The sequence below is a fragment of the Archocentrus centrarchus genome, chromosome 18, assembly GCF_007364275.1.
Source record: "Archocentrus centrarchus isolate MPI-CPG fArcCen1 chromosome 18, fArcCen1, whole genome shotgun sequence".
NCBI classification, from domain to species: Eukaryota; Metazoa; Chordata; class Actinopteri; order Cichliformes; family Cichlidae; genus Archocentrus; species Archocentrus centrarchus.
This window is the reverse complement of record NC_044363.1, coordinates 15815110-15843025: the sequence shown is the minus strand read 5'-3', so window position 1 is coordinate 15843025 and position 27916 is coordinate 15815110. Positions and strand designations below refer to the sequence as shown.

At 40.4% G+C, this 27916-nt stretch overlaps 2 protein-coding genes across 3 annotated transcripts; one reads left to right on the top strand and one right to left on the bottom strand.

Moving 5' to 3' along the window:
• Positions 1 to 158: 158 nt before the first annotated feature.
• Positions 159 to 6583, top strand: LOC115797451 (uncharacterized). The gene is made up of 7 exons (XM_030754033.1): positions 159 to 220; positions 1859 to 2443; positions 2528 to 2610; positions 2753 to 2904; positions 3045 to 3173; positions 4619 to 4708; positions 4826 to 6583. Exons 2-7 carry the CDS (start codon positions 1887 to 1889, stop codon positions 6578 to 6580), a joined length of 2766 nt encoding a protein of 921 aa, XP_030609893.1. The 5' UTR covers positions 159 to 220; positions 1859 to 1886; the 3' UTR covers positions 6581 to 6583.
• Positions 6584 to 6785: 202 nt separating this feature from the next.
• Positions 6786 to 18378, bottom strand: LOC115797227 (lysophospholipid acyltransferase LPCAT4-like). Of its 2 annotated transcripts, none has more exons than XM_030753750.1 (13): positions 18095 to 18378; positions 14385 to 14748; positions 13956 to 14068; positions 13640 to 13700; positions 13038 to 13096; positions 10844 to 10878; positions 10347 to 10401; positions 10092 to 10174; positions 9208 to 9333; positions 8921 to 9077; positions 8623 to 8715; positions 8324 to 8459; positions 6786 to 7393 (listed from the first exon to the last, which is right to left on the bottom strand). In XM_030753750.1, the coding sequence occupies exons 2-13, from the start codon at positions 14689 to 14691 to the stop codon at positions 7239 to 7241; spliced, it is 1380 nt and encodes a 459-aa protein (XP_030609610.1). In that variant the 5' UTR covers positions 14692 to 14748; positions 18095 to 18378; the 3' UTR covers positions 6786 to 7238. The 2 variants fall into 2 exon arrangements, with proteins under 2 accessions (XP_030609610.1, XP_030609608.1); XM_030753748.1 differs by lacking the exon at positions 18095 to 18378 and adding an exon at positions 17705 to 18081.
• Between the last annotated feature and the right edge of the window lie 9538 nt (positions 18379 to 27916).

The following is a 27916-nucleotide window of genomic DNA, read 5'->3' as shown; positions in this document are numbered from 1 at the left end:
TTCACAGGAATATAATAAATAAAGGCTACACTGTAAAAAACAAAATTAAATAAAAATAAATAAACTGTAGTGAATTCTGATGTATTTGTGGATGAAATATGGAATGTTTATGCATAAAAATAGTCTTGAATCCAGCTTATTTTGAATGATGGACTGAGCTGAAGCATGAGCACACTCTTACAGTGTCTATGAAAGCCTTGGTTTATCTCCACTAAGAAAGGTAAGCCCAACAAGAACTGCTACTAACTACAGTGTGCACCATCAGCTGTTTCTGTTGTGTGTACTCATAGCTGAAAGTATTTAAAGACACTGTGCAGATAATGCTCACTGAGTGTCCTTACCATAAAGTTTGTTATAATGGCTCATGCTATGACAAATATTTTATTTATGTTTTATTATAAGTGTTGAAAACAGAGGTGGCTCAATGCCACTTTTCTACGTTAGATACTGATACTGGTTTCTCAGTCTTCACCATCTGCCAGCAGCATCTAAAATCTCTCATTTAAACACCAAGTTAATAATAAACACGTCTGCACGCAGTAAACCTAGCCTCAGTAGTGTTGTCCTATAACTGTGTGACAAACAGCCCACAATCTGACTGTTTTCAATCTCACTACTGAAACCTTTTCAAACACAGATCAATCTTTTAAGCTTCTCACACTCGGCTGTCTTTGACTTTCAAATAGATCCACACACACACACACACACACACACACACACACACACACACACACACACACACACACACACACACACACACACACACACACACACGTGTGGCCCCTTATTTTATATTTTTTTCATTTTAATGATACAAAGCAACCCTAAAGTTTGAAAATATGGGACATAATAGTTCCACTGTGACTAAATGCTACTTTTATTATACGTTTATTATGCCAGTTATTTTCTCTGCTACCTGTTCTGATCTGTAACATGTGAGCAGGTGGCGAGGAAAGTCTGAATCCTGTTGATGCATGTGAGGTATTTATTAACTGTTCTTCCAGAGAGCTAAAAATTCAAATGACTGTCTGAGCCGGAGTTGAGGAGGTACACTATAAGGCTGATGCATCCGATCAAATCATGCTTTTTCAGTTTAATTCAATTCAGTTCAACTTATTTTATATAGCACCAAATCCCAACAGTCCCCCCAAGGTGCTTTATATTGTAAAGTAAAGACCCTACAATAATTACAGAGAAAATCCAACAGCTAAAACAACCCCCTATGAGCAGCACTTGGCGACAGTGGGAAGAAAAAAAACTCCCTTTTAACAGGAAGAAACCTCCAGCAGAACCAGGCTCAGGGAGGGGGGCAGTCATCAGGCTGTTTTGGCGGTAATGGACCATTACAATTTATTAATGCAAACTGTTATTAATTCAAAAAACTGAACTGTATGAAAACTGTTGACATATAGAATAAATATCAACATATGTGCATAATGTGCATTTAATTCCATGTAATTCCTTAATAGTTTAATTGCCTTCAATTCTTTGTGGCACAGATTCAGCAAGTTGCTGGAAACATTCCTCTGAGCTTTTAGTCAATGTTGACATGATAGCATCACACGGTTACAAGCAGCTTAAAAGGTGTACCTAATAAAATGGCTCATGAGTTACATTCTTTGCTCTTTCACTTATTAATTAAAGAAATAGGCTCAACTCTGTGCAGTCGTCAGCAGTTTCCTTCAGCTGGTTCATCTATCCTCAGGAAGATAAAATAATTGTTTTTCTGCCGGAGCTTCTCTATAAGAAGCTGGGGTGGAGCAGGAAAAACTGAAAGCAAATGTTTTTTTATATGCTGAGAATCTGCTCATGTTTTGGTTGAAATAAGTGATATTCATCACCTTCTTATTTTTGACAGTAAAGCAACAGGCATACATAGAACCAGGATGGATCCAGCACCTTCATTTCTGCTTGAAATGGACCCAAATGACAGAGGGAACCACGCTCAGTCAGGAGCTCCGGTCTTCCCTCAAGTCTACCCACAAAATCCCCACCAGCGTCTCTCTGCTGAGGGATCTCCTTCAAAGGAAAAGCCAGATGTCCACGAAACAAGATCTATGCAAATGCCCAGGAAAGAAGTCACATCTTATCAAAAAAAGCAAGCTGTGCAACATTTCCCAGCCCAGGTGAGCCCCACCCATGCCCAGGCGCAGGCGAGCTCCATCAGTGTGAACTTCCTGCCAGCTACCTACCCCCCTCCTCCCCACCTCCAAGCTTTATCACCTGGTGCCGTACCACAGTTCCTGTGTCCCCCCTGTTTTCCCCCGCTGTCCTACTGGCTGCCCCCTGCTTTGCCGCACGGCCCCAGCTACAGTTTCGGTTTCAGCCCCTATATGCTGCACCCATTCAGCAATCCACCAGAGTTCTGGTGCAACCCCGGGCTCCTCCCACCCATCTTGTGTCCGCAGATAATGCCAATCCATCAGACATGTGCTGCAGACCAGTAAGGGATCTATTATTGCAGATATCATGGTAACTAACACTGGAAGTGTCATGATTGTGTCTGACCCTCCCATCTGTGCCGCAGGGCCTCGGGAAGCATGCAGATACATGTAACTCCCGCATCAGAGAGGAGTGAGGGAGATCAGAGGTCGATGAATCACGTAAAAGGTACATGAGCGCCCCCCCCCCCCCACCCCACAAATACAAAACAAAACAAAAAAAACAAATTTGAGCAGAACTGTGAGACATTTGAAAGAAATAAAAGCTAACATTTTTCCTCCTTTCTTATTCTGCCTACCATCCCTCACAGAGGACCAGAAGAGCAAACTGCAAGAAAGCAACCCAGGCAATGAAATAAAGATAGCTGATTTTCCAGAGCCTTCATCCTTTTGGAATGAGGAACTGATGAAAGAAGATGGCTTTGAGGAATGCATGGCGCGCTTGGACTTCTTCTTTGACGAGGTCTGCAACTGTATCGTATAAAATACAGGAAAAGTTATCGGTTTAGTAAGCACAAGCATATAAAATAAGTTTTAAAACTGTCTTGTAAAACTGTGTTTGTTCATCAAAGTTAATTTACCCTCATTGCCTTCACTTTTCAGCTGCTTCCTGCTCAGGCTAAAGAGACTGGGGAAGAGGAGTGTGGAGAGGCTGGGGCACTGAATTTAGAAAACAGCTCACTCCTGGAGTATGTGGGTGAGCTGTGCAGTGATCCAGAATTTGTCAGTAAGGTACGCTATCTGTGCATGACCCTTTCATTATATTTGTTGCAGGAAGACAGCATCTCACCAAAACGTTATGAGCCTCAAAAATTGCCCTTACACCACTGATAGTATTCAGGAAATTGGCGTGCAGCAGTATGGTTTCTCAAGGGAAAAAAAATGGGCAAAGCAGCAGTGTTACAGATGCCATTTTAGTAATGAGGATATATTAAGCATGTTAAGCATCTCTTCTCTTTTATTAACTTTTATTAACTAGATTTGTTACTGTTAGATATTAACAGCTGTTAAAAAGGTGGTCTGAAACATGAGGCAGACGGGGAAGTGCCTTCAACTTGAATTCTTTCTAATTGCCAGCAGGGGGCAACTCCCCTGGTCGCTTAAAAAAAGTCTGAATGCAATAGAAGTCTGAGAAAAACCACCCCTCTCCATAGTGAATTTACGAGTTCAGTAAAGGCGTTCCTGATGAGTTCATAGGCTCAATCATCAATTTGAGGTTTTACTGAAACCACATTTTCCCCTAGCTACGTTACAGTCGGTGCCTAAACCAAACAATTCTTAAATTCAACCCAACTGCTTCATTAACCCCTTAACTGGCAGCAAATAAAATCACCTGAAACAACTACATAACACCCTCTGGTTATTATTGGCTCTGAACAACCCATTTCATAGCCTATTAATCGGCTGCGTCTGGTCCGCGGGCCGAATGAAGTGCATTTATATGGCAGGCTAGACCCGCCCATTTTGACTGACACCTCATTCGGCCAATCATGTTAAGAAATGGGTTTCCCAGAGCCAATAATACTCAGAGGGCGTCACGTAGCTTTGTCAGGTGATTTGGTGCAGCCAGTTACATGATTGGCCGAATGACATGTCAATAAAAATGGGAGGGTCTAGCCTGCCATATAAAAGGGACTACAAACGGCCCGTCACCGGGCCCTTGCCAGTTAAGGGGCTACAGATCAGTTCTAAGGTGTATTTCCATGTTTATTTTTTTGCCACTTTAAATGTCTATGTCACTACGTTTTGTAGAAGAAGAATTTTCTACAAGTTTTTTACTCCTCTACAGTCAACTGAGAGCTCCAGTTACTTTACAGATTAAAATCTTGCATCGAAATTTAGCACGTTGTTGAAGGGCTTGTGATCAAAACGGGGGTTTTGAAAACAAACTTCTCAGATTTCTGTGACTGTTACACAGAAGAAGAGAAGAATACAAAAAATTATAATTGGAAATTTAAATGAGTTATTGAATTGATATATGAATTATCTTGTGACACTTTGCTGTCTAAAGCAGTGAAATGCTAATTGTGCATCGATGCACTAGTGTCCTTATTTTCATGATACTTTCAGTACATTTTGCTCATAACGCTTCCTGAATATTAATGCTTCATCCTCTTCTTCTTCTTCTTCAGTTTTGTCACTCATGTGTTCCAAACTGTTGCCTCTCTTTATGCCAGGTGGAGTCCATACTGGACAACGATACCTTGATACCCCCCCTCTCTTCAGACCAGGACCCCCTTGAGGTTTTCACACAGGGAGAGCGAAAGGTAGTGTCATGTCGTTTTGTCAGTCATGATGTGTTGTGGAGCATCCTTTAATTACTAAGCCTGTAATGGTAATTTTTAATAATACATTTTGTTTTTCCTCTTGGTTTACCGATGCAGGAGGAGCTGCCACCACTTCCTGCAAACAGTGCTCCCCTCCCTGAAGAAACAGCTCCAGCAACACCAAGTTACGAAAAACCTTTGCAGTCGCTCTTTTTGGCCCCCGCAGGAATCCCGTCTGCTGCCAGTCCCAAACAAAATTCACCCAAGATGAAAGACTGGATCCGCTGCGCCCCCCTCCTGCCCTCACACCTTCTAGAAGAACCACCTACAGCTGACGCTGCAGCTGAAGGCCCTGTGGAGGACCCATTTCCACCACCTGAAGAATCCCAGACCCCTCTGGATGCCTGCTCTGCTCCTTCTCACAATGACAATTTTATGTCAATGGTGCACTTGTTTCCAGACACCAGCAAGGTTTCTGATCTGGAAAGCGATGACAGACTGGACAACTCATGCTCCTTCTTAAACCTTAGGAAGCTGAAGATTAAGACCACGCCTCCACCTGTGGAGTCCCCCTCAACCTCCAGAATGGGGCCCAGTGTGAGTGCTGATGATTTGTCTTTTGCAGTGCACTCTGACCCAGACTCCTTTAATCTCCCAGTTAAAAGCACTTTGTCAGAGTTGGAGTCTGAAAAACAAACAGAAAAACCAGCTAAACCCAGAAGAGAAGCGCAGGGTGAAATGAAGGGAAAACGTGTTGAAATGAGAGGGCCACAGAGGCAGCAAGTTATGAAAGGAGGAGAGAAAAAGGCGGGTAGAAAGACTCTTGAAAAGGAGGAGAAGGTGCGCATGGACAATAAGATCAAAGTTAAGCCCAGCATCCTCATCAGAAGCGATCAGAGGGTTTTGGATAAACGCAAACAAAAGAAAGATGGTGAAAGGAAAACAAGTGAAGAGAACAGAAAGAAAACAACTAAACTCACCCCAAAGAGAAATGAAGCAGAACAGCAGAAGAGACGAGAAAAGCAGTTATTTAAGAGAAAGGAAGGCGACAAGAGGAGCCAGAAAACAAAAATAACAAGCACTGCAGAGCAGCTTTTGGAGATGGCAAAGAAGGATCCCAAAGCAGAGGCAGGGAAGCAGGGTGAGCCCTCTAACCCGACTTTCTACAGTGGAACGCGGGTAAACAGGACTCTTTTCTCCACACCAAAAAGAGGGCAGCCAACTCCCACAGCTAGAAGCAAAACCAAGCACTCCCAGGAGGACAGAGAGCAGACTGGGAAGTCCTCACCTGAGGGGGAAGTGGAAGGTATGAAACAGGAAGCAAAGGATTTTGTGCTTCAGAATGTGAACATGATAAGCCCGGTCAAAAGAAGCAGAAGCATGAGAGGTGAAGAAGTGAAGGCTGGTGCTGCAAAGATCAGAGAGAAGACCGTTTCTGCTCATCCAACCAAAGAAAGAAAGGCACCTCTGGATGAGGGATGCAAGCCTGGGAGTTCCAGCTCATGCCGGAAATCGACCTCTGCAAACACATCTGTGACGACCTCTGGATCCCCTACAGCCCAGTGTCGAAAAAGCAAAAACGTCTTTGAAGGCACAATTTGGAACATGAGGCCCCAGATCCAACCATCAACCGCGTCAAGTCCTAAACCAAGTCCAGGGGCTGGAGTGCAAGATGACAAAGGGCCGCGTGGAGAGTGCCCGAGCCTCACAGGAAGTCCAGTGAAAAGACTCAGGGAGAAATGGGAGGCAACCGGAGAGAGGGGGCAATCTGCGGATAACATGAGGATGGAAAACGAGCAACTTGGGCCAAAAAAAAGCACAAAGAGGAAACATGAAGGGACGAAAAAGTCCAAAGGCAGCAAACAGAATTAAATAAATGAGGAACAAAAGTGATTGTAGTTTCTATGTGGCAAACAACAGCTCGGGACAGCTGATGTCCATTTTCTGCTGCACTTCAATCTTACAGGTGATTAAGGTGGTCAGAGAAGACTGTTTCAATGGGGAAATAATCTCAGGGACACGTCCTCTGATGAATTCACAGTTTATTTTTCAAATGTAAACAGTTAATTCACATGAACTGTATTCCAGGGTTGTTTGCAAGTGTCATTATGATTATCCCTTTATCAACAGAAAGGTCCCTAAAACGTGTGAATGGAAAGGTTATAAATAAGATGTTTTATGCCCTTAAACGACAAAGTAACAGCACAGAGAAGGGTGAGTTGGTAATTTAAAAAAAAATACAAAAAAAATGGCACAGTGGTAAAGTCAGAAGGCGCCGTCCTCACACAAACACCTCAGAGAGCCGCAGCAGCATCACTCAGACCAACCTTAGAGCTTTTGTTTTTCTTGGCTTTTCAGTGTTGGTGCAAACAGATATGTAATACTTTCCAAAACATAACAGCAAAGAAAAAAAGACTTAAAAGATCAAAACACAATCCTTCGTTAATTCTATTCTGATTCAATCTTCCTCCACCTTCATGCACTCGAGGAGGCAAAACTCTTTGAAAACCTGGTTACAGAGAAAAGATCCTCATTTGGACTTGCTGCGCTCGATGGATCCGTTGAGGAGGTGTCTGGTGTTCACAGGCGTCCCGTTGGCCACAGAAATGATGGGCTCAGGCTGCAGGTACTCCTTCGTCACTTTCTGATAGGTTGTGTTGGTCGTCAGCACGTGCAGCAGATTCTCTGAGGAAATGTGAAGAAAAGCGATCTTTTTAGATCCACCTGGAGTCAGTTTAACACAGCACAGCTCAATGAAGGAAAAGCTGATGTTAAACCCACAGTATGCAGATAAACTGCCAGGCCGAGGTTAGAGAGGGGCACAGCCTTTACTCCAACACATATATATTTTATAGTTCTACATTATTTTTCTGATATAAATTTGTAACATAAAATATAAATCTACTAATGAACCAGGCAGAGTTCTTATAGATTGAGCAAAATATAAATTATTTAAACCATTTTTTCTGTAGGAAAATAAAAGTATGATCCACTGGGCTTCAGGACCAGTGCGGGGGGGGGGGGGGGGGGGGGGGGGGGGATTGTGATCACTGGAATCAGTAAATAACTACAAAAAACTGTGCCAAAGAAACCGACAGCAGGTTTTTACTGTGTAGCAACGGATGGCACTGAAACAGACCGGGTCCTGCAGAGCAATCTGAGGACAGTTTTACAAGTAACACAGTTTGTGTTTCTGCTCCTATGTTAATGCAGTTAGTTCATAATTTACAGACATAACTATCTGCTAGTGAATGAACAAAAATGTGACTCGCTCTGTGTTACAGTCTGAGTCCTTTGTGTTACTGTCCTTCCCTGCCCTGTTTCATACGGTGTTAGACAGCAAGGTTCACTGCACATTGTACCATTTGGAAATCCACAAATATTCAACCCTAATATTCTGACATCTGTTTTTTTCTAATGTTTCCTGCCAACTTTAATAAACCTTCTTGTGTCCTCACACTCCCCAGTACTGCTTGCAGTTTGTGTCAGCAATTAAACACACGATAATAACTCTGAGCTCTCAAACGTCCGGCAGCTGGACACAAATGTGACGTCAACAGCTGGTTCACCGCTTTCCCAGCAGCTCTCCAAACAAAAATCCTGGCAGGTTCTCACCTTCGGTGAGCTCGCCCTCATCGGCGGCTGTCCTGTAGAGCTCCTCGGTGCTGTCCTGAGGAACACCCAGCAGCGCTCCCATGAGCGCCGTCAGCTCCTTTTTACTCAGACTGCCTTTGCTCTCTGTGTCAAACACCTGGAAAACAAAAAGGTTGCGCTATCAGAAAAAAAAAAAACTAAAACGAGACACTTTGTGTTCTTGGAAACAGCAGGTACAACAAAATAAATAAATAAATATTAAAATGAAAAAAAAATCCATTTTCTGGGGGTGTTCCTGAATCTAAAACAGCAGAACTTACAATAAAAGCAAAGTGAAGCAGAGAGTTCACGTCAACATGTCCAGTAAGGGCTGCAACATTGAAGTAGATACATCTGAGGTCCACCATTTTATCCTAAAACACAACAGCAAACACACAAACACATTCTCAGTCATCTGCACTTTTATTTTGGTGGGGTTTCTCTAGATCTACTTCCTGTATCAAACCGATTTGCTAATGAATCAGCTGACTAAAACTGCCTCAGCATAGGGAGGCCTCAAAAAAAAATCAAAGCATGTGGAGCATCTGATGAAGAGCTTTTTCACTTTAATAAGTGTACCTTGGAGTAGAGGCCACAGATGTGGACAGCTGTGTTTCTGTCAGTCAGCCCGAGGATGGAGGCGAGCTCCTCTGCGCTGACCTTTGTGTTCTTAGCTCCTGAGAGGCACCTCTCAATCATCAGGTCCAGCGCTGCTTCTATCTCATCTGCTCCCAAACTGACGGAGAGGAGGACAAAGACCATGTGGTGAGAAGAAGAAGAGAAGATAAAATATAAAAGCAGAAACCAGGTTCCTGCAAAATAAATAAAGCAGATTTAGTAAAACATGAATCCAAATGGGTTCTTACCCTTTTTTGTACAGCAGCGTCACCGTTTCTCTGGCAGGAGACTCCAGTGGCACATAGAGATCGGCCAGTTTACGCACAGGCCACCGGCCCACCATCACATAGTCTGAGGCGGGGACTCCGAGGGCCCTAACACAACAAGAGAAATAATACATTACAACAACTGACGGACACAGAAATCACTCACAAAGAGGAAGATTTAACTTTAATCTGTCTGCCTAAAGATCCCCTTTCAAGACAGCAGTGTTTTTATTTGGATTACTGGATCATTTATTATTATTCAAGTATTTTCTTTCAGCCTGGAAATACAGGTGGTGAGCTCTGTTAGGATCAATGTGACTCCAAAGTGCAGTTTACAGATGTAACAACAAGTACAGCTAATGTAGATACTTCTTCTTCCCAAACCTAAGTCATTAAACAAATATTTAGTCCCTGAGATACCAGAACAAAACAACCAGACCAGTGTAAATAATAAACCGTATAATAAACACAGGTGGTGATTTTTACCCCAAGACAGACAACTCTTCATATCTGACTTTTTTTTACTCTGAAGGCTGGAATCACCAGCTCAGACTTTCATAGTCGGGGAACTGGTTATTTTCAATAATCTGAAACCACTTCAGATAAAACTATAGATCTGTAGATAAGTATTCAAAGCATGGGGTTACACAACATGCACCTCTATGAAAGACAGATATACCTGTGAAAGATGCCACCTGTATTATAACGCATGTCTAGTTAAATGGACGCAGTGTGGCGTGTGACTTATTTAAAGTTACAGTAGCTCCATCATCAGATTTTTTCTCGAATCAGGTAGTGTTCTGTTAATGCGACTGATGCTGATGAATGAGTCAGCCATAAAAGCAGCTGTGTGCCGCGGGTCTCACCTGGCCATGAGTTTCTGAACGTTGTTTGCAAACAGGTTGGGGTCCTTCTTCTCCACCTCAGAAGGGGTGTAAACTGGCAGGAACTGCAGCACAATAAACAGCCAAACACTCGTTTGTGTCTTCACAGCATTGTACAGGCAGTAACAGCTAAACAGACAGGCAGGGCGGCCACAAAAAAATCAGCACAAGCACAACGGCTAAAGAGGACATCGTGCTGTTGTTTTAAGTGTGTTTGTGAGCCGAGTGAATTCTTACCTCAACAGTGATGTTGGTGTACAGCTGTGAAAGTGTGTACAGCAGCACCTGAATCCTAACACACAAAAAACAGGAAAATATATTTGACATAGATTTCACCCTCAGACAAGTGGCTGTGGCATTCAGAGCTTCAAAACGGGTTTAAAATCAACAAAATGTGTCACAAAGTTATCACAGCACCAACTGATGTCTGCTGGATGTATTAAATCTTTTCCTAATTTAACTGAAATAATAAATTCTGATTAATCAATTTTTTTTAATGCAGCATGCTGCATTACTAACAAGTTAGGATTCATAACACTGCTAGAGCAGTTTCTGTACATTAGGGATAATTTAAACTGTCACATGAACATTTCTCAGAAGAGTTAAAAAGGTCAAAGTCCGGGAAACTCCAACCTCATTCACTCTGCTGGACCCATCCAGTGTTTATAAGCCTGACATCATAATGTCATGAATGAAACACAGAGACCTGAACCTGAAGAAAGGCAACGACTCACCAGTTGCTTCCTTTGTACGTCCAGCGAACGGTATCCTGAGGGAGAGTCGGAGAAAACATTTCAAGAAACAGTGGACTCCGTGCAAAGCAAATAAAAGGAGGTTTTACAGCAGTCTGAGTGGGAGATTTACACAGCATGTATAATTTTAGCAGTGTTTTGTCCCCCCTGACAGGACCCAGTATGTAAACAGTGGCCTGGACAAACATCAGGGTTTGTTTAGAAGACGTATCTACAGCCTGATGTAGATTAGTGCATACATACAGAGTAAAACTGTCACAGTATTTACTATGTATCACAGTATTAACCACCTGTACGGGTTGTGCACCTGTTTCCTTTTGAAAGTGAAGAAGACCTCGTTCAGTAGTAATACTACAATGTTTTCATTCTGTTTATGCATATTTATCCATTCTGTTTTATTATGTAACTTCAGTGACAATCTGTTTTTACACATCCCTTGAAGATATTGTGGCTGCAGCTCTGCACAGAATGAGGCAGCAACTAGATCTGATATTACACACAGTAAAGGCCTCTGATGTGTCTGCAGAGCAGTTCTGGCTCAGTGTTGTGAGACTGCACAAATAAAGGGCAACCCTGCTGACCAGCATGCAGCTGAGGACAATTAAATGAGAGAATTTAGAGAGAGAGAAAGTGCACTGCTGCAAAGGAAAGGCATTGATTTATTACACATGAAAAAAAATGTATTTCATTAAAAAATGTATGTATAAAAAAGTTTTTCACAATTATGTTGGTGGAGATGTGCACTCTCAGGCTGCTCTTAGTTTAAATTGTGTTTACTGTTGTTATTTACCAATTTTTTTGTGCTGTGGCTTACGTCAATGGCCTGTGCGTGTCAAACATACACAGGCCATTGACGTAAGAGAATCAGCCCACATCAGCTGATGACTTGGCTGCTTCCACTCTACGCGTCACACAGTTTCGCTATTAAAGCAGCTTCAGCCTGCCCACAGTTGCCTACTTCTACAAACCGCTTTGCAGTCCTGGTGTTTCCAGCTCCTCCTTTCCCTATCGTGCTGTATTTGACCTAAAATCATATCTCATGCCTGCTCTGTGTCTTGCTGTACTCGCTGAACTGCTGCAGATGGAAATGACCTTTTGACTGCAGCTGGCCTGACTGAAATATTTCACATACATCACCTTCTGTCAGACTGGCCTCGGTATGCATTTCGCATGCAGACAGATGATTTTGGAACGTGTTGAAGCGTGTCGAGTGGAGCGTTGTCTCCACTGTGTGTGATCGCCTTTGGCGGTGTTGTCACTGCTGGGATGTGATCCATTTACCTCTGGTAGAATCCACAGGTTAATGCTGATATTGAGCACGTGTGTGTTGAGCAGCTCATACTCGTTACCCATTTGCCACAGAAATGTAAATATTTAAGACTACAAGGTTGTGGAAATGATTTCCAGCTCTTTAAGAGATACAGTTTTAGGATAGAACTATAAAGAGGAGGATAGATTGTTTTTGTATGTTGTAAACCAAATGAAAAGAAGGTTAAAAAATATGTTTTGCGTGCTTACAAATTATAAAATTATTAAATTATAACTTCTAATTTCGATTCATTTTTTGGCAGCAGTTTATGTATGCGTGTCCTCCATCAGAGACCAAGTCTAGAATATATTCACTGTTGGAAAAGCATTACTTAATTAAGTCTAGTAAGACATTTTAAATACAGGGCGCCTGTCAAATCCTGACAGTCTAAGATGTGAGGCTTAAGTAGCTGAAGCTCAATCCCTTTCTTTGCAGCAGGTTTACCTGCATTCATTCAGACAGCAAAACAAGTGAAAGCACGTTTGCAGAACTGCTGAAACTTTGATTAGATGCTGCATCAGGATGCTCGACACCACCAAAATGGTTCATTTTTAGTACTGTGGCTCTGAAATGTTCTACAAGCATGAGGGAAACTGAACCAGGTATTTCTACTGAGGTTGGAGTAACCCAGAGTCAAACACATGTCTGCAGCGGCAGAAAACGACATGTTGCATCAGCACAGAGAGCTCGCTCCATACAATAACAGCTTATTACATTTTGTTTCATGGAGGTTTCATCCTAGTGCCGTGATTTACTCCATGTTACCAAACAGACAAATAAAACATAATAAAATGAAGCTCTTATTAATAACACACTGTGTTGTTAATAACTAGCACATGAAGCTGTCGCTTTAATGACTTTACTCACCAGCTCATTGGGGTAATGCAACACGACGGGTTGGACGGGGACGCCGGGAACGAAAGCACCTGATGTGACAGAGAGACAGAAATAAGACAGCGCCCCCCTCACTTCTCATTTTTAGACATCCTTGATTCCTCCCCCTCATGTCATGTCTGAGACAGGAAGACGGAGCAGCTGAGGCTACAAGGATTTAACAGAAGGCGATGTGTTCGCCTCGACACGTTTGTTCTCTCACAGCCCAAATCTGTCCTTTAATAGCTCAGGTGTCACAGCGTTCTTCACTTTTTAAAAAAATGTTTAGGGTTATTTTTAATTAAGTGTGGCACCACAGGACACAAAATTATACCTTTTTCAAACATATACACAAATCAGTCCTTCGACATCCGTCATCACTGTATTAAGATCGGAGGATTGAGGAAATGAAAAACAGCCTGGAGTAATTCCCACTCTTGTTACTCATTCCTACATGATTTGTGCAAACAACTGACAAACTGTAGTGTGCCACATCAAGGAAAACCAGACTGGAATGCTTTTCCTAAGTTGGGTTTGCGAGCAGACCAAACTTTCTTTGTTGGTTTTCTCTATTTGCATGTGTAGATTTAACTCACCGTGCTTGAATTTGAGCAAACAGCGGCCGTTAGTTGTGGTTCCCTCAGGAAACATCAGCATCTAGCGACGTATGAAGAAAAGGCAGTTTGTTAGATAAGACGAGCAGCAGCCCTCACAGCTCAGTGCCATGTGTTTTTCTATCTTCTGGTGTTTCGAAGTGCTGCAAAGTTTGGCCTTATAGTTTGGCAGTAATGAAAAGACTATAGCCAAGACAGCTGGATCATTTCAGTCTTTCTACCTGAAGAAATTCAAGGCAAAGAAGCTCATTGAATGACAGAAGCCACAAGTGGGTCGAGTGACCACAAAACATCTCACCTGAGGCCAGTATCCGTTAGAAGTCACCCTCTGGCTCACTTCAGAGACGACCCTTTTCCTCGAGTTTGGATCCTTCCTGCTCACCATTATAGACTGGCTGCACTCCAGTAGAGCTAAAACATTAAAAAACACTGTTGGTTGTCTGCATAGTAAGTAGGCTACAGGTCTGCACTGTGACTGCAAGCTGGACCTAAAAGAATAAATTGATATTTTAGCCCATAAACGGTGAACTGTGTATCTGCTCAGTACAGAGCACAGTGTGAACTCACAAAGCTAAAAACTCTGTTTACTCTGACGCAAAGCAGAGAAACACCAACTGCTCCCATCAGCACTGGGATTTTTTTTTTAACTCTTCAGCGATCCAAAAGGTGCTTTGAGGTGTAGAAACAATAAGACTGTTGGTATGGTAACAAAACTGCATGTCTTTACCTCCTATGACCGGCAGGTTCTTGTTCTCCGACCGCGACACCACTGACGGCACCTGGCCTGGAAACATAATCACCATGTCCAAGTAGCTGCTGTGGGGCGCCACCACCATGATCGGGGCCTCCTTCACGTCTGCCTTGCGACCTTTCACCTTAACCCAGTGGAAGCCCACGCAGAAGAACACGGCGCGGCCCAGCAGCCACAGGATCGAGTGGAAAAACCAGAGTCGCCAGCCTTTTAAGGGTTTAGAGCGTTCTTCCTCAGACAGGCCAACGATTCGCAGCCAGGCAGCGAACCACGCGATGAGCATGAAGGCAGAAGCCAGGATGACACGTAAAGGGAGCAGGGTGCAGCCCAGGATAATACACTGCATGATCAGAGGAACAATTAGACATGTTAAACCAGAATTCACCCATCCCAAACACCAGAAGAGCGTGGAGGCTGTTTTGCAGCCGAAATCTAAAACATCTAAATCTGACTTAAAAGTGAGAGGTGAAAAGCTGTCTTTTCGTGCCATCAGAAACACTTGAATTCAACCTAATCTCATCCATTTATTAATTTACCTACTGAGCGTTCTTATCCATTAAAAAAGACGTCTAACTAATACGTGACTGTCAGGTTCAGTAGACATCAAGTTTACACCTGATCATCGTTTGAAAAATGCAAACACTTCTATTCATATATCCTAGATTTATGTAAATATAGGATATTTGAATAGCAGTCTTTGTTTTATATAATGACATGTTAATATGCCATGTGCTTGTGGAGGAGCTGATAATGGCTGGTTAAAGCATGCCATCGTGACAACACACACTCCAGGATGAGGCTCAATCTGCTCACCGCTCATCCTTGATTAATCCCTTCACGTCCACCCCAGCACTGCATCAACAATTAGTATATGACACACACATATATCCTTCACAAAATAACCAGCTTCTGTCTACACGTGTTCATGTTGGATGAGTTAGTAATAAAACCCTGAAGAAAAACACAGTTTCTAACCATTTCTTGCCTGGAAGCTCAAACAACCAAACTATTTTATTGACAGAGCGGCTCTGATGCATTTTACACAGGAATACGTTTTTACGGCCATAATTGTGTTTATCATGTCTATACTGTTTCCTTCATGTATGACAGATAATATAAAATGTTTTCATCTAAATAAAAATAATCATGACTTTCATTCATTTTTAGGCTTAAAAAAGGAGTAAAAAAACCCCCAAAAAATGCAATCATTTTTCTCTGTACATGTAGAAAGTACATGTTCAAACTTTAGGTATGTTACCATTTATATGTATTATATAAATGCTAGTATCATTTGAACACTAAACGGACTACATAATACTTTACTGAACATCCAATTACAGTGAAGTGTTTTTTTCACCCTTTGTTACTTTACTGCCTTTGTTTCAAACTAAATCCAAACAAGCATTTGGTTTACAGATATGTAATATACTTAGTACAGAAGCACTCGGATTATTTACATTTCTGATATATCTAAGGTGTGTCTAATTATGGAACAATTACTAACAAACTGCAAAAAAATAAAAGCTTTAACCTTCTGTTATTCCTGCCACAGCAGCAGACTAATTCCTATTTAAAGAAATTAGACTATGAAAAGCTGTAGGAGAAGTAGACTGACAAATTTGTGGTAGGCAACATTTTTATGGTCAAAAATATCCCAACAGCGCATAGAAACACATGACCCCGCTTGATCACTTTTAGGCTAAACTTAACTAGAAAATAAAGTTGGAATGGTTTAGTACAAAATAAGTTAGATATGAATTTGTATATTAACAGCTTAATATGGATTATACTCTAAAGCATTATTATAAATGGTCAGTAAGACTGAGCAGCACATTTAAGTCCAGGAAAAACAATCACATGTAAGTCTTACTGAAATCACCACCCTATCACGAAGGCACGGCCAGATCTGACCATGACTATAACTGTAGTTTTTTTAACCTGCAACCTTGGCCACCCAATCCATAAAGATACAGTAGCTTAACGTGGACACTCAATATTAGTTTGTTTACTCACAGCATAAATTCTGAGCATCAGACACTTTGGTTCCTGAGTCCTGGTGAATTTTTATGCACTAATCTGTACCTTTGCTGAACCCACCTGGAGCAGAAATGTCTTAAAATCAGGCCCTGAAAGCCTTTAATATAGATTTGAAACAAACTGCCTCTAGTGAGTAATGAGGCTTTTCTGCTTCTTTTATGATTTAATTGAGAAGGCTGGGAGTCGGCACACCTGATATAAAGACATAAAGTCTGATCTTCGTGACATACATTTGTGAGTGTATCACAGTACAAATAAAGGAGACTGAAATTAATACTGAATTATTCAGGATAAAACTCAAATCAAACCTTTCCTGTGCAGGTACTCACACACACACACACACACACATATATATATATATATATATATATATATATATATATATATATATATATATATATATATATATATATATATTTTTTTTTTTTTTTATTTTATTTTTTTTTTTTTTTTTCTGTGCAGCAAATGGCAAGAAATAGCAATTAAATGACTACTGTTAATTGAGGTAAGAAAATCATTTGCATAACTATCTGTGGAGTCCTCCCTAAAGGCTCATGTGGAGCCATTAAAAAATACCAAGATCCCCAGAAGGGTTAAGGAGAAAATTTACCCCCGAAATTCACATTTTTCTACAGTCACTAATGTGCAATAGTGGCGCAATTCCCTGACTCTCATTTCATCTGCTCAGGTGGATTAGTCATGTCTACTTACCATAACAAAAAAAATGGAAATCTAAGAAATTCAAAGAAAAAGATCAATAACACAGTTTTTACATAGCAAGTACTAGTGGATAATTTTCCTCAATAATTTCTAATAACTTTATTTCATTTGCTCAGTTTGGTTAGCCTTATCTACTTATAGTAACAATAAGACAATAACAATAAGCGCAAACTGGATGACTTTAACCATTTACCACGGAAAGTTACAAAAAAAGACCTACCAATACTTTTCGATACAAATTTTAACATTCCCATTTTATTTGTTTAGCATGGTTATTTTATAGGACTTTTATAGGAAACTTTGAGTGTATTTCTGGTCAGATTTACGAAGAAAAAGGAGCTAAAAAAAAAGGAGGAGGGCGCACATCTGGTAGCATAAATTAGCATGGCATGGATTACCTTCATAACCCCGAAAAAGCCAGAGTTAAACCCGGAGTTAGCACAGCTCTCTTTTTAAGCGAGAGATTAACTGTAATGTTTAAAGTAGGGCAGTAAGTGTGCCCTACTTTCAAACGTAAAATCTATACATTTAATGATTACCTTGATCCATTGCACCTTCGTGAGCTTCAGTTCGTGAATGAAGGGATTTGGGCACTCTTGCTCAGCCCCGTCCCTGCTGCTGCTACTGCCGTGGCTCTCCATAGAATATGCAAAACAGACGGGTTCTACTAACTATAAAAGCTTTAAAAGTGATTCATGCTCTTTTGCTGCTGAAAGTTTAACTAAAAATGCCCGAGAGAGAGAGAAAAAAGGAGGTCAGGCTGTGCTCAGGGACGTTTTTCAGCGGAGCCTTAAAAGTTTCCCCGGCAGTTGGAAACTGAGCGCTAGCTGTTGCTAGCTTAGCCACAGCCAAACGAACAAACGCAGTAACAAAGAAGCAGAAACAAGAAAAAAAAAAAAAAAAGAAGATATAAAAGAACGACACAGCACCTTCTCAACTTTCTGCCCTGCTCGCACAGGCTGGAGGATTTATACCATCCGCCTGTGACTTCCTCACCTGTCCCGCCCCTTTCGAAGTCGCTCAGCCCACAGCCTGAGCCCCGAAATCAAACTACTGGGTGAGGTGTATGGAAGCTCATTTATACCCGGAAAAATGTACAAACTGCACTTTAAAATGAAATGTTAGCCTCGCAAGAAAACCCCAAACATAAATCACGTTTCTTACCCTATTAAATATCATATTAAGACTGTACATAAAAGATGGTCCATGCAGAAGTTGGCTGTAATGTAGCATGGAGCCACTGAAAGGCGTTAGATAGCTAGAATGAGTATGAGTGACTGGAGCTAAATGGTTAAAATACTGAAAAACAAGCCCATATTTTTTTTTATTTATTTTGCTAACACAGGATTGATAGTGTGTCCAAATACTTATGTCCCTTCTTAAACAAGCATAAATATTTGTGCCGACCAGTGTTAGTTTCGTTGACGAGCTATTTTCATCATAGTTTTTGTCAACGACCCTTTTTTCATGATGAAAATGAGGCAATAACTAGATAAAAACTACCTAAAAGGAAAAAAAAGACAAAATTAATTGACACTTTTGTCATTGAATGAAAATGAGACAAAAATGCTTGGCAGGGACGATATCCAATCAGAACGTATTTAATTTTGTGACAGGGAGGGACAAGTTAGGAAAACATCCAATTAAATGCACAGTTGCACAAATTTGATCTGAACCCGGGAAGGACAACTAGCCTGTGAATTTTTCAGGCAGAGCAGGCCTACTCAATATTTTATTGTTATGCTCAATAAACAAGGTCAGGTAAATAAAGATGTTGTTTGTTCAATATGTTTGTGTGTATATTGGTCTTTTAAGCATTAATAATATCCCATAACTTGTTTGATCAGGAATTCAATTTTGACAAACAGATTAACTCTGTAGTCCAAACTAGTTTTTATTACTTGCGTCTACTGACTAAAGTAAAATCTTTTGTAGATCGCACTGATTTAGAGAGGGCAATTCACGCTCTTATTAGTTCCAGACTTGACTATTGCAACAGCCTTTATATTGGTGTTCGTCAGTCTTCCCTGAGACGACTTCAACTCGTCCAAAATGCTGCTGCTCGTCTCTTAACTAACACCTCTAGACGTGATCATATTACGCCTACTTTGTTCAATCTCCATTGGCTTCCTGTTCATTATAGAATTCATTTTAAAATCTTATTGTTTGTTTTTAAAGTGTTGAATGGATTGGCCCCACCGTACTTATCAGATCTTTTAAGTTTTGCTGTATACGAGAGATCTTTGAGGTCTTCTAATCGTCTTTTATTAGATGTCCCAAGAACCAGGTTAAAGTATTGGGGTGATCGGGCCTTTTCAGTGGCTGCACCCGACTGTGGAACAGCCTTCCTTTAGATTTCCGACTTATTTCGGATCTGAAAATTTTTAAATCTAAACTTAAGACTTATTTGTTTAAACAGGCTTTTAATACCATGTAATGGAACGATCTTATTTTTGTCTTCTGTGATGTAATATTATTTATATTTAATGTAATTGATTTATTTTATTGTATATTTGTAAAGTGCTTTGGTCACCTTGTCAGTTGTGTTAAGCGCTATATAAATGAATAAATGAATAAATGAATGAATAACTTTTAATAAATGTTTAATTTCATGTAAGTGTGTATAATGACTAATTCAAGGGAAATGAAGAAAAAGCATTTATATTTTACACCCTTTATAATTTAGTTGACTATATTCTTACGCTAATTAGTCAATTAAAACTAGACTAAACCTAAAACTATTCAGATGACTAAAATACATTTTCGTCAGAAGACTATGACTAAAACTAAATCAAAATTTGCTGTCAAAATTAACACTGGTGTTGACTGGTTATTTCCAGGTTTCTCACGTACTTTAAGATCATCTCCTGTTGGTTGAATGTTGGCTGCAGCGGTGCCAACATAGCAACTTTTTTACAAGATTTAGTGACTTTTTCAGAAAACAAATCTTCCCCTACTGAAGCGTAACTTATGTTCCCGCAAATGTGTCCTTCTGTGGACGTGTTTCCATTCGGACAGCAAGCAGAGAGGGGTTTTCACCCCAACACTGGTGTTGCTGTATCTATACGTTGGTCGAATGTCGGTCAGTTGATCGTCAAGTGGGCCATGCCAGGTAAGGGAATGACAGCAGAGTTCACCGGGAATGGGAGAAGCACAAAAAAAAGTGGACACAGCGCCCACCTCCTCCTTTTAAATGAAGTCTATGTTTGCACCCGATTGGCACATAAACATCTCATTGGCATTCAAGGGGACCCCAAAGTCTCTTTCTTTAAAAAAAAAAAATAAAAAAATTTGATGACAAAAGAAAATTTCACATCAAAAATATCAAAAAGAAGATGGGCTTGTTCATGGATTTGAAAAGTGATTTGGTTTTTTAGGTACATTCATGATATTTAAATGAAGCCGCTTTCCTTTATCCTCGAGGGGTCGCCACAGCGGGTAGCTCCCCATGATTGGTTTAGCAGATTTTTATGTCAGATGTCCTTTCTGACACAGCCACAAAAGCAATTTGTGTCTTCAATTCAAATATTTAAAGTATCAGTTTTCTCCTTATCTTTTGGAAACCAGCACACAGAATCAGCTCATCAACACTTAGTAGCTTTAAATGTTTCTAAAGCTGAAATTCAGGTCAATCTGGGCACGTATTTTAATTTTATTTACTGCCTCCATAGTGTAGTGGTTTACACATTCAAGTTTGCTGGTTCGATCCTGAGAGGAGACGCAAATCCCGTTTAGGGTTGTGTCAGGAAGGGCATCTCTGGGGAGCTACTCAAGCAGCTGTGAGTAGCTACTACAGCTACATTAACTTTATTATGACAATAATGGCCTAAAAAGTTATCTGACTTTGGTTTTTAAAAGGTTATTTACCCACAGAAATTATACTTTTAAGTTTGCTTTTGCAGAAACAAAATAATTTATTTTAGGATTTTACCCAACATCAAAATCAGCTTAAAAGATGCTAGTAACTGTAAAATGTTTGCAACAACACCTCACCTGTAAAGTTTTATCATATATTTCTTCATTTTGGCCATTTCTTTAATTGGAAAACATCTCTGTGCATATTTCTGTGTTTGCCATACATCAGTCCCCCTTCACTTTAACAGACAACAGTTTGAATCCCACCCTGGACCAATGCTTTGTTCCTTTTGTTTGGTATTTTATCTACGTTGTGCTGTTTACTCCAGTTTTTGCTAAAACTAGTTTTTCGGGTTTAGAAGAAGGCCACAGTTTTGGGGTTTTGTTAAAGCTTTGCCCACCTTTGAAACATACGTGGTGCTGGCAATTTTAGATACATTAGTTTCTGCCTGTCTGGGAAATAAAACTAACAGTTTGGCCCCACATACATAAACAAATTTAGACTGTAAGGACTGAAAGCTAAACACATTCCCCAGACAAAGTTCCCTCAGTCCAGCATGACCCCAGCCTCTGCTGTTTCCAAATCTATTTATATGATATTACTCGATAAGTACTTGGAGACAAGTCACACTAGAGCAGGGATCCTCAAATCCAGGCCTCGAGTGTCCTGCAACTTTTAGATGTGTCTCTGCTTCAACACACCTGAGTGTGACCTTCCCTTTACTCTCATCTTGACTGTAATTCAGTTGCCAAAAAGAGACAAAACACACAGCCTGGCACTGTTTTAATCTTTATTTTTAATTTTCTGAACTAGATATTCAATCATATCATTAAAGTCAATTATTTAAAATAAATCTGGTATGCTGACAACCCCAAATAAGGCAACTAAAATGAAACATTACCAAAGTATATAAACTGTGCTTTTATTGTTTGAGTAAATCCACTGTGGAAACTAACTGAAACTAAACTGATTGAAAAGCAAAACAGTCAGGACATACGGAGGTTTCCCAACACAGCCAACTAATCTAACATCCTCGGCCCCCTGTCTTTCTCCAGGTTGTCTGCCCCCCTCTGTTAAAAGCCCTCCTTTCACATTCATTAATCTAGGACAGTAACAAAAGCTGTAAAAGTCTTTCTGCTGCTCTCATGTAGTCTCTGCTATTGTGGTCTGCAGGGCATCGCTGTTATAGACCTCCCTCTGTGAAACACATCCACCCGCATGAAGAAGCAGACGGTGGGGCGGAGGAAGAGCAGGTCAAGAGAAAACAAAACGCACTCACATTTGACTTTATTGCAGCCTGTATGGTCCCTGTTATGATAGCCAGGAGTTCAATGTGATGGTGAAACAAGTATGGCAGCTCAGAGTTGCCTTCTTTCTGTTATCCTATCATTAATTTATTCTACAGGTCATTGTTAGAGTTTATCAGGATCTCGTTCTATGAAAAAAAAAAAAAAAAAATCACAAAAAAGTGATCATAGTGATTATTTTTTGGCCGGTAATATTTCAGTAATCCTCACACTGAAGTTTAAAAAGTAAAGGAAACATTTGTATATGCGATTTTATACCAAAACACATGAATGAGGAACATTTTATAGATTGACATGAGAAGGACTTTGGTTTATGAGGAATTTAATTGTTTACATTTTTTTTATTAGTGTTGGCATCATTACATTGTTACAAAGTACCATATTATTGTAATTGATTACTGCCTGACTAAATTAATGATTGATGAATAGCCTGATTGATTTAATCCTAAACTCACCTGTTTCTTCCCCCCATCGGCACAAATATCTGTCCTAATAAGGTGAACATAAACAATATCTTCAGTACTACAATACCAAAAGCTGCAGTTTCTCTAGTCTCTTTTATTGTCCCCCCCCCCATAAGAACTCATCCATCATGATATTGGACTTGTGGATGTGTCTGCATGCACTGACCTACAGTATATCTTGACAAAGGCAGGTTCTGCTTGGTCTCATCCATTACTGAGTCATTAAACTGGATCTTTGCACTGCGTTTGTGCTTCTGGTGCATTTTGGAGCATTTTTAATGGATTATCTGACTAATATTATGGCCCATTGTGGGCTATAGACCATCCATACTTGAGTAAAATTCAAATATTCTGGAGCGCTCAAAACCTACTCTGTGAAAAAGTAATTACCCCCTAAACCTAAAAGCTGGTTTTTCCGCCCTTGGCAGCAAGAACTGCAATCAAGCATGTGTTATAAATGCCTTTGAGTTATTCACATCGCTGTCAAGGAATTTTGTCCCACTCTTCTTTGCAGAATTGTTTTCTCTCAGCTACACTGGAGGGTTTTCCAGTATGAACAACCTGTTTAAGGTCATTTTTAAGGAAATGGCTTTGAAACCCTTTCCAGGCTGATAGATATCAGTGTCTTTGCTTCTCAGCTGTTTTTTCAGATTGTGAGATGATGTGTTGCTTTGTGAGATCTTTTAGCCTGCTTCACGTTGTCAGACAGGTTCTGTTTAATGATTTCTTGATACAGCAGATCTTGCAGTAATCAGGCCTGGGTGTGGTTAATGAAACTGAACTCAGGTACACGTCGGTTTGATGCGGCTTGCAGGGATCGTGATCACCACGTAGGGTTCAGAGGGGATTTCTGGTTATGTGTGTACACCCAACACAAAACTCTAAATCAGGCCTCTGTTTTCAGAAGGGCCTGCGGTTACGACGTACCTACGGTGCAGATTTAACGCAGAGGCATAGATCCACTGTAATCCCCCCCCAACCAGCACTGACTGAGATAACAAGCACACCTCTTGAACATTACTGCCTCGTCACTGTTGCAAAGCAGTCCTTAGATCAAAAATGTGACATATTCCTGATTCTCTTCCTGAAACATCACCCAAAAAACTTTCCTTTAACCAAAAATTGTTTGATTTTTCACTGCAATAAGACCAAAGACTATCCTGATTCCCTCCCTAACGTGCTGCATGTCACAAAGTCATTCCCTGTTTCATGTGGTTTTTGCTCATTCCCGTCACTTTGTTCTGTTTCTCCTTGTTCCTGTGCCACCTGAATTCAGCCTCACTCCACCACTCCTTACAGCCACACATCTCGTGTCCTCGTTTCTAACTTTTTGAACTTTGCCTTTTGTCTGCCCTTTGCACTAATTGTTCACTATGCTGGCTGATCATTTGTCTAAGACCTTTAGCCCTCGAATATATTTATATAATATTTTACAGTTTGGACTTTTAGGTTAAAAGAAGGTTAACGTTTAGCTATCTCATTTTTCATCTTTCACCTTTGAACGTGAGTAATTAGATATTAAAAAAAAAAAAAAAGAAAGAAAGACCCAAAAGCAAGGTACAAATAGCTCATCTTGTCCATGAATCTAAATTAAACACACCTAAATATGAGAGAGGTTATTAAACGTTGCAGGACAGCAACACACAAATGAACACACTTTCCTCACTGTGACTTCCAGCTGTCAGAATTGGATAAAGGTAGGGGGTAGAAGCAACCATGCAAATAAACGATGAACATGTTTAGTCAATTTTTATCGGTGTGAAAGTGGCAGCATTTAAACCAAAAGGAGCAACATGTTAAAGTAATGTTGGATTTTTGTAAAAAAAAAAAAAAAAGACAAAGAGAACCAGTTAAGCACAGTAAACACCTGGGTAAAAGGTAGCAGTTTGCATCAGCAGGCTGATGTGATTTTTGCTAATTAAATCACGTCTGGAGATTGTTTCCTACTCCACTCTGATCTCTTTGTTTTAGTGTCCTCTGTCATTTAAATCATCGTGCAGAGGTTTGGATGCTTTCCTTAAAACAAGACTGCTTTTGCTTATATTCTGAGAATTAATAAAATAAAATTAAAAAAAATAAAAACTTACAGTAGATAGGTGCTATATTACAGACCGTTTTGATTGTTGGTTTTCTCTTGATTATTTTAGGGTCTTTGCAGTATGAAGGGTCTGTTTTGGTGAATTGGCACTTTATAAATAAAGCTGAATTGAAACTGAACAGCTGATTGGTTTCAAAACAGTAATGTTTTCCCATTTCTGCTTGAAGTGCAATTTCAAAACACTTGTGGATGTTTTTCACAGTGAGCCAAATGTGATACCGCTGCTGTGATACCCACAGAAATGACTTTCGTCTAAGTGGCAGCACACGCTCAGTAATAATTCTACTTTAGTAGATGTGGAGTTTAACCCAGTATAGTGGCGATGTCCTCTATTTGCGCTCTTAACACAACAGGTTACATAATCAAAGCTACTTTCAGCTGCTCCCTTGTCACAAGGGGTCACCACAGCAGGCAGCGCCACATGTTGGATTTGGTAAATTTGTTTGTTTTGGATTTTGTTTTTGTTTTTTTTTACTGCCCTTTCTGATCCCGCTCCAAAGGAGATTTGTGTCTCCTGCTGGAACTGAACCAGTGACCTTTCACTTACAAAACAAATGTGAATCAGATTACGTAATAATAATGTGAAACGGTAAGACCGGGGCTCTGTGTCAGCAAAGGTGCAAAATAACACTGTAAACATGCTATATTTACATTCTAAAAACATTGTTTTTTTACCCTAACTTTGGTGTAATGCCATAGTTACACTAGTGAAGCACACAGTAAAGGCATGTTTTGTTGTACCATTTTACATCATGGGCCACATACAACCCAGTTTGATCACAGGGGGCCAGACCAGTGAAGCTCCTGATTGTGTAGGAGGACAAACACGGTGTATTCAAGTACAATTACTAACAATAAATACTGCGTTCCATTAGAAAAGGGAAGCTGGAATTTTCAGCTGGAACGCCCCCTTAAGTCAGAGTTCCCACTTGGAAAAGTCACAGAAGTCACACCAGCCACACCAGCCACGACTTTGCAATCCAATATGGCAGCAGTGCTCGTAAACAGTAGTAAAAGCAACCAACACTGCCACTGTTGTGTGTTTTGTAACTTGCTAAATAAACCACACACAAAGAACAAGCAGGCTCCATCGGTGAACAAAGCTGCGATTTTAATTGCATACAAACAAACAAATTAAAACAGGAATTGCGTTGTACCAGTGATGGCTGAACTAGCTCAACCTTCCTAGGAAGCACAACAAAGCCTGATTATTATGTCACCCCCGAACATGAAAAATTGGAACTAGGAGGCAAATTTCTGCCCTCCTTTCTTGAAATTTTCACATTTTCCAGAACCATCCATTGAGCCAGATTGGAGCCTTTTGGGGGCCTAGTTAAGGCCTCAGGGCCTTGACACCGCTACAGAAAAGTTTTTTATGACCACAGTTAGTAATGCTGACCTTATTCAATTATGACCAAAACACAACACTGGCATAACATAATGTGTTTGTAGTTTATCCATGTTGTGTGAACTAACTGTAAGCATACAGATTCTGATCGGTCAGATCAGTTGTCGACCTTGTCTTAGAGTTCAGAGCCCAGAGAGGGCTGCAGCTTCTCTGTGTATGTTTTTTTTTTTGCTTCTCTTGTGTGGTAGAGTATTAACGCAGTGATGAGCTGGCCACTGTGTGACTACAGGGCCACCTTTGCTTTTGAGACGGCGTTCCCCCGAGGGGCAGGACATTCCCCCAGATTCAGTGAATGTTTCAAAGATAATTTTTAGTCAGTCTTTGTAACTTCATGTTTTTGCCCATCCTTCTTCATGAAGGACTCGGCCTCTCTGTGATCCTCCATTTACACCCGGTGGTGTTACTAATTAATGCATTAACGTTTCCTTCCACAACTTTCCCCAACCCTTTGGTTTCCCCTATCCTGCTTTCTTAAAAGTCAAGTTCAGGATGGGCATACGTTTTAAAGCATGCCCCGATCTTGTTTATACTATTTTTAGTTCAGTGTTGCACTCTGGATTTAACACAGCATCCCAACTTTTCGGGGAAAATGAGGGAAAAGTATGAGTCAGCCAGCACATAAAACTGACCCTGAGATGATTTATTATTGTCCACTGTGCAGGTCTGCCAGGTTTGCCTGGCAGCTCTTAGATTTTTATTTTGTTTGTTTGGTTCCTGTTTTGTTTGGACAAACATCAATTTAAAAAAAACAAAAAACAAAACAGCTTTTCAACAATTGTCATTATTGAGTTTCTTTCACAACCCTGCGGAGCAACAGTGTGAGCAGAAAGAAGTTAACGGGGGACATTTCTGCCCTCTGCTGAGGTAAAAATGGCAGTGCAGCAGATTAAAGCACATAAGACACCTTCTGGAGGCTTCACAAACGACAGAGGAGCGAAAACCCCTAAAACGGGAACACATCTGTCCATCTGTCCTCTCACTTTGACCCTTATTTCAACACTTAACACTCTGACATACTGAGCCACTTTAATGTCATCTGACACTTGCTCTGGGCTTTTTCTTTTTGGATACATTTTACTTTATAAAGTCACTTTATTGTATTGTATTAAATTCTTTTTACTGTATTTGATGCAGATTTTAACTTATCTATCTGTACTGTCAACTTTTTTTTAACCTGAGATATTAATTTTGTCATGTTTATTGAATGATATACTCACAGTACACCTTTTCAACTGCTTTTTAATACAAATATCTAATCAGACAATCACATGCTAACAAGTCAATGTATTAAGGCATGTAGATGTGATGAAGATGACCTGCTGATATTCAAACTGAGCATCAGAGTGGGGGAGAAAGGTGACTCAAGTGACTTTGAACGTGGCATGGTCGATGGTGCCAGATGAGCTAGTCTGAGTATTTCTGATCTACTGGGATTTTCCCACACTACCATCTCTAGGGTTTACAGAGAATGGCCTGAAAAAGAGAAAATATCCAGTGAGCCACAGTTCTCTGGGTGAAAATGCCCCACTGATGAGGTTAAAGGGGAATGGCCAGACTGCTTAGAGCTGACAGGAAGGGAACAGAAACTCAAAAAACTAGTTTATTTAAATATTTTTTG

Excerpts from the sequence above, each read along its gene's own strand:
- LOC115797451 (XM_030754033.1), top strand. The coding sequence starts at position 1,887 with ATGGATCCAGCACCTTCATTTCTGCTTGAAATGGACCCAAATGACAGA. Across the intron at positions 2,444-2,527 it reads CAGACATGTGCTGCAGACCA|GGCCTCGGGAAGCATGCAGA; the intron begins GTAAGGGATCTA and ends TCTGTGCCGCAG. Across the intron at positions 2,611-2,752 it reads GTCGATGAATCACGTAAAAG|AGGACCAGAAGAGCAAACTG; the intron begins GTACATGAGCGC and ends CATCCCTCACAG.
- LOC115797227 (XM_030753748.1), bottom strand. The coding sequence starts at position 17,806 with ATGGAGAGCCACGGCAGTAGCAGCAGCAGGGACGGGGCTGAGCAAGAG. Across the intron at positions 9,334-10,091 it reads GTTCAGAAACTCATGGCCAG|GGCCCTCGGAGTCCCCGCCT; the intron begins GTGAGACCCGCG and ends TTGTTGTGTTAG. Across the intron at positions 9,078-9,207 it reads ACGCTGCTGTACAAAAAAGG|TTTGGGAGCAGATGAGATAG; the intron begins GTAAGAACCCAT and ends CCTCTCCGTCAG.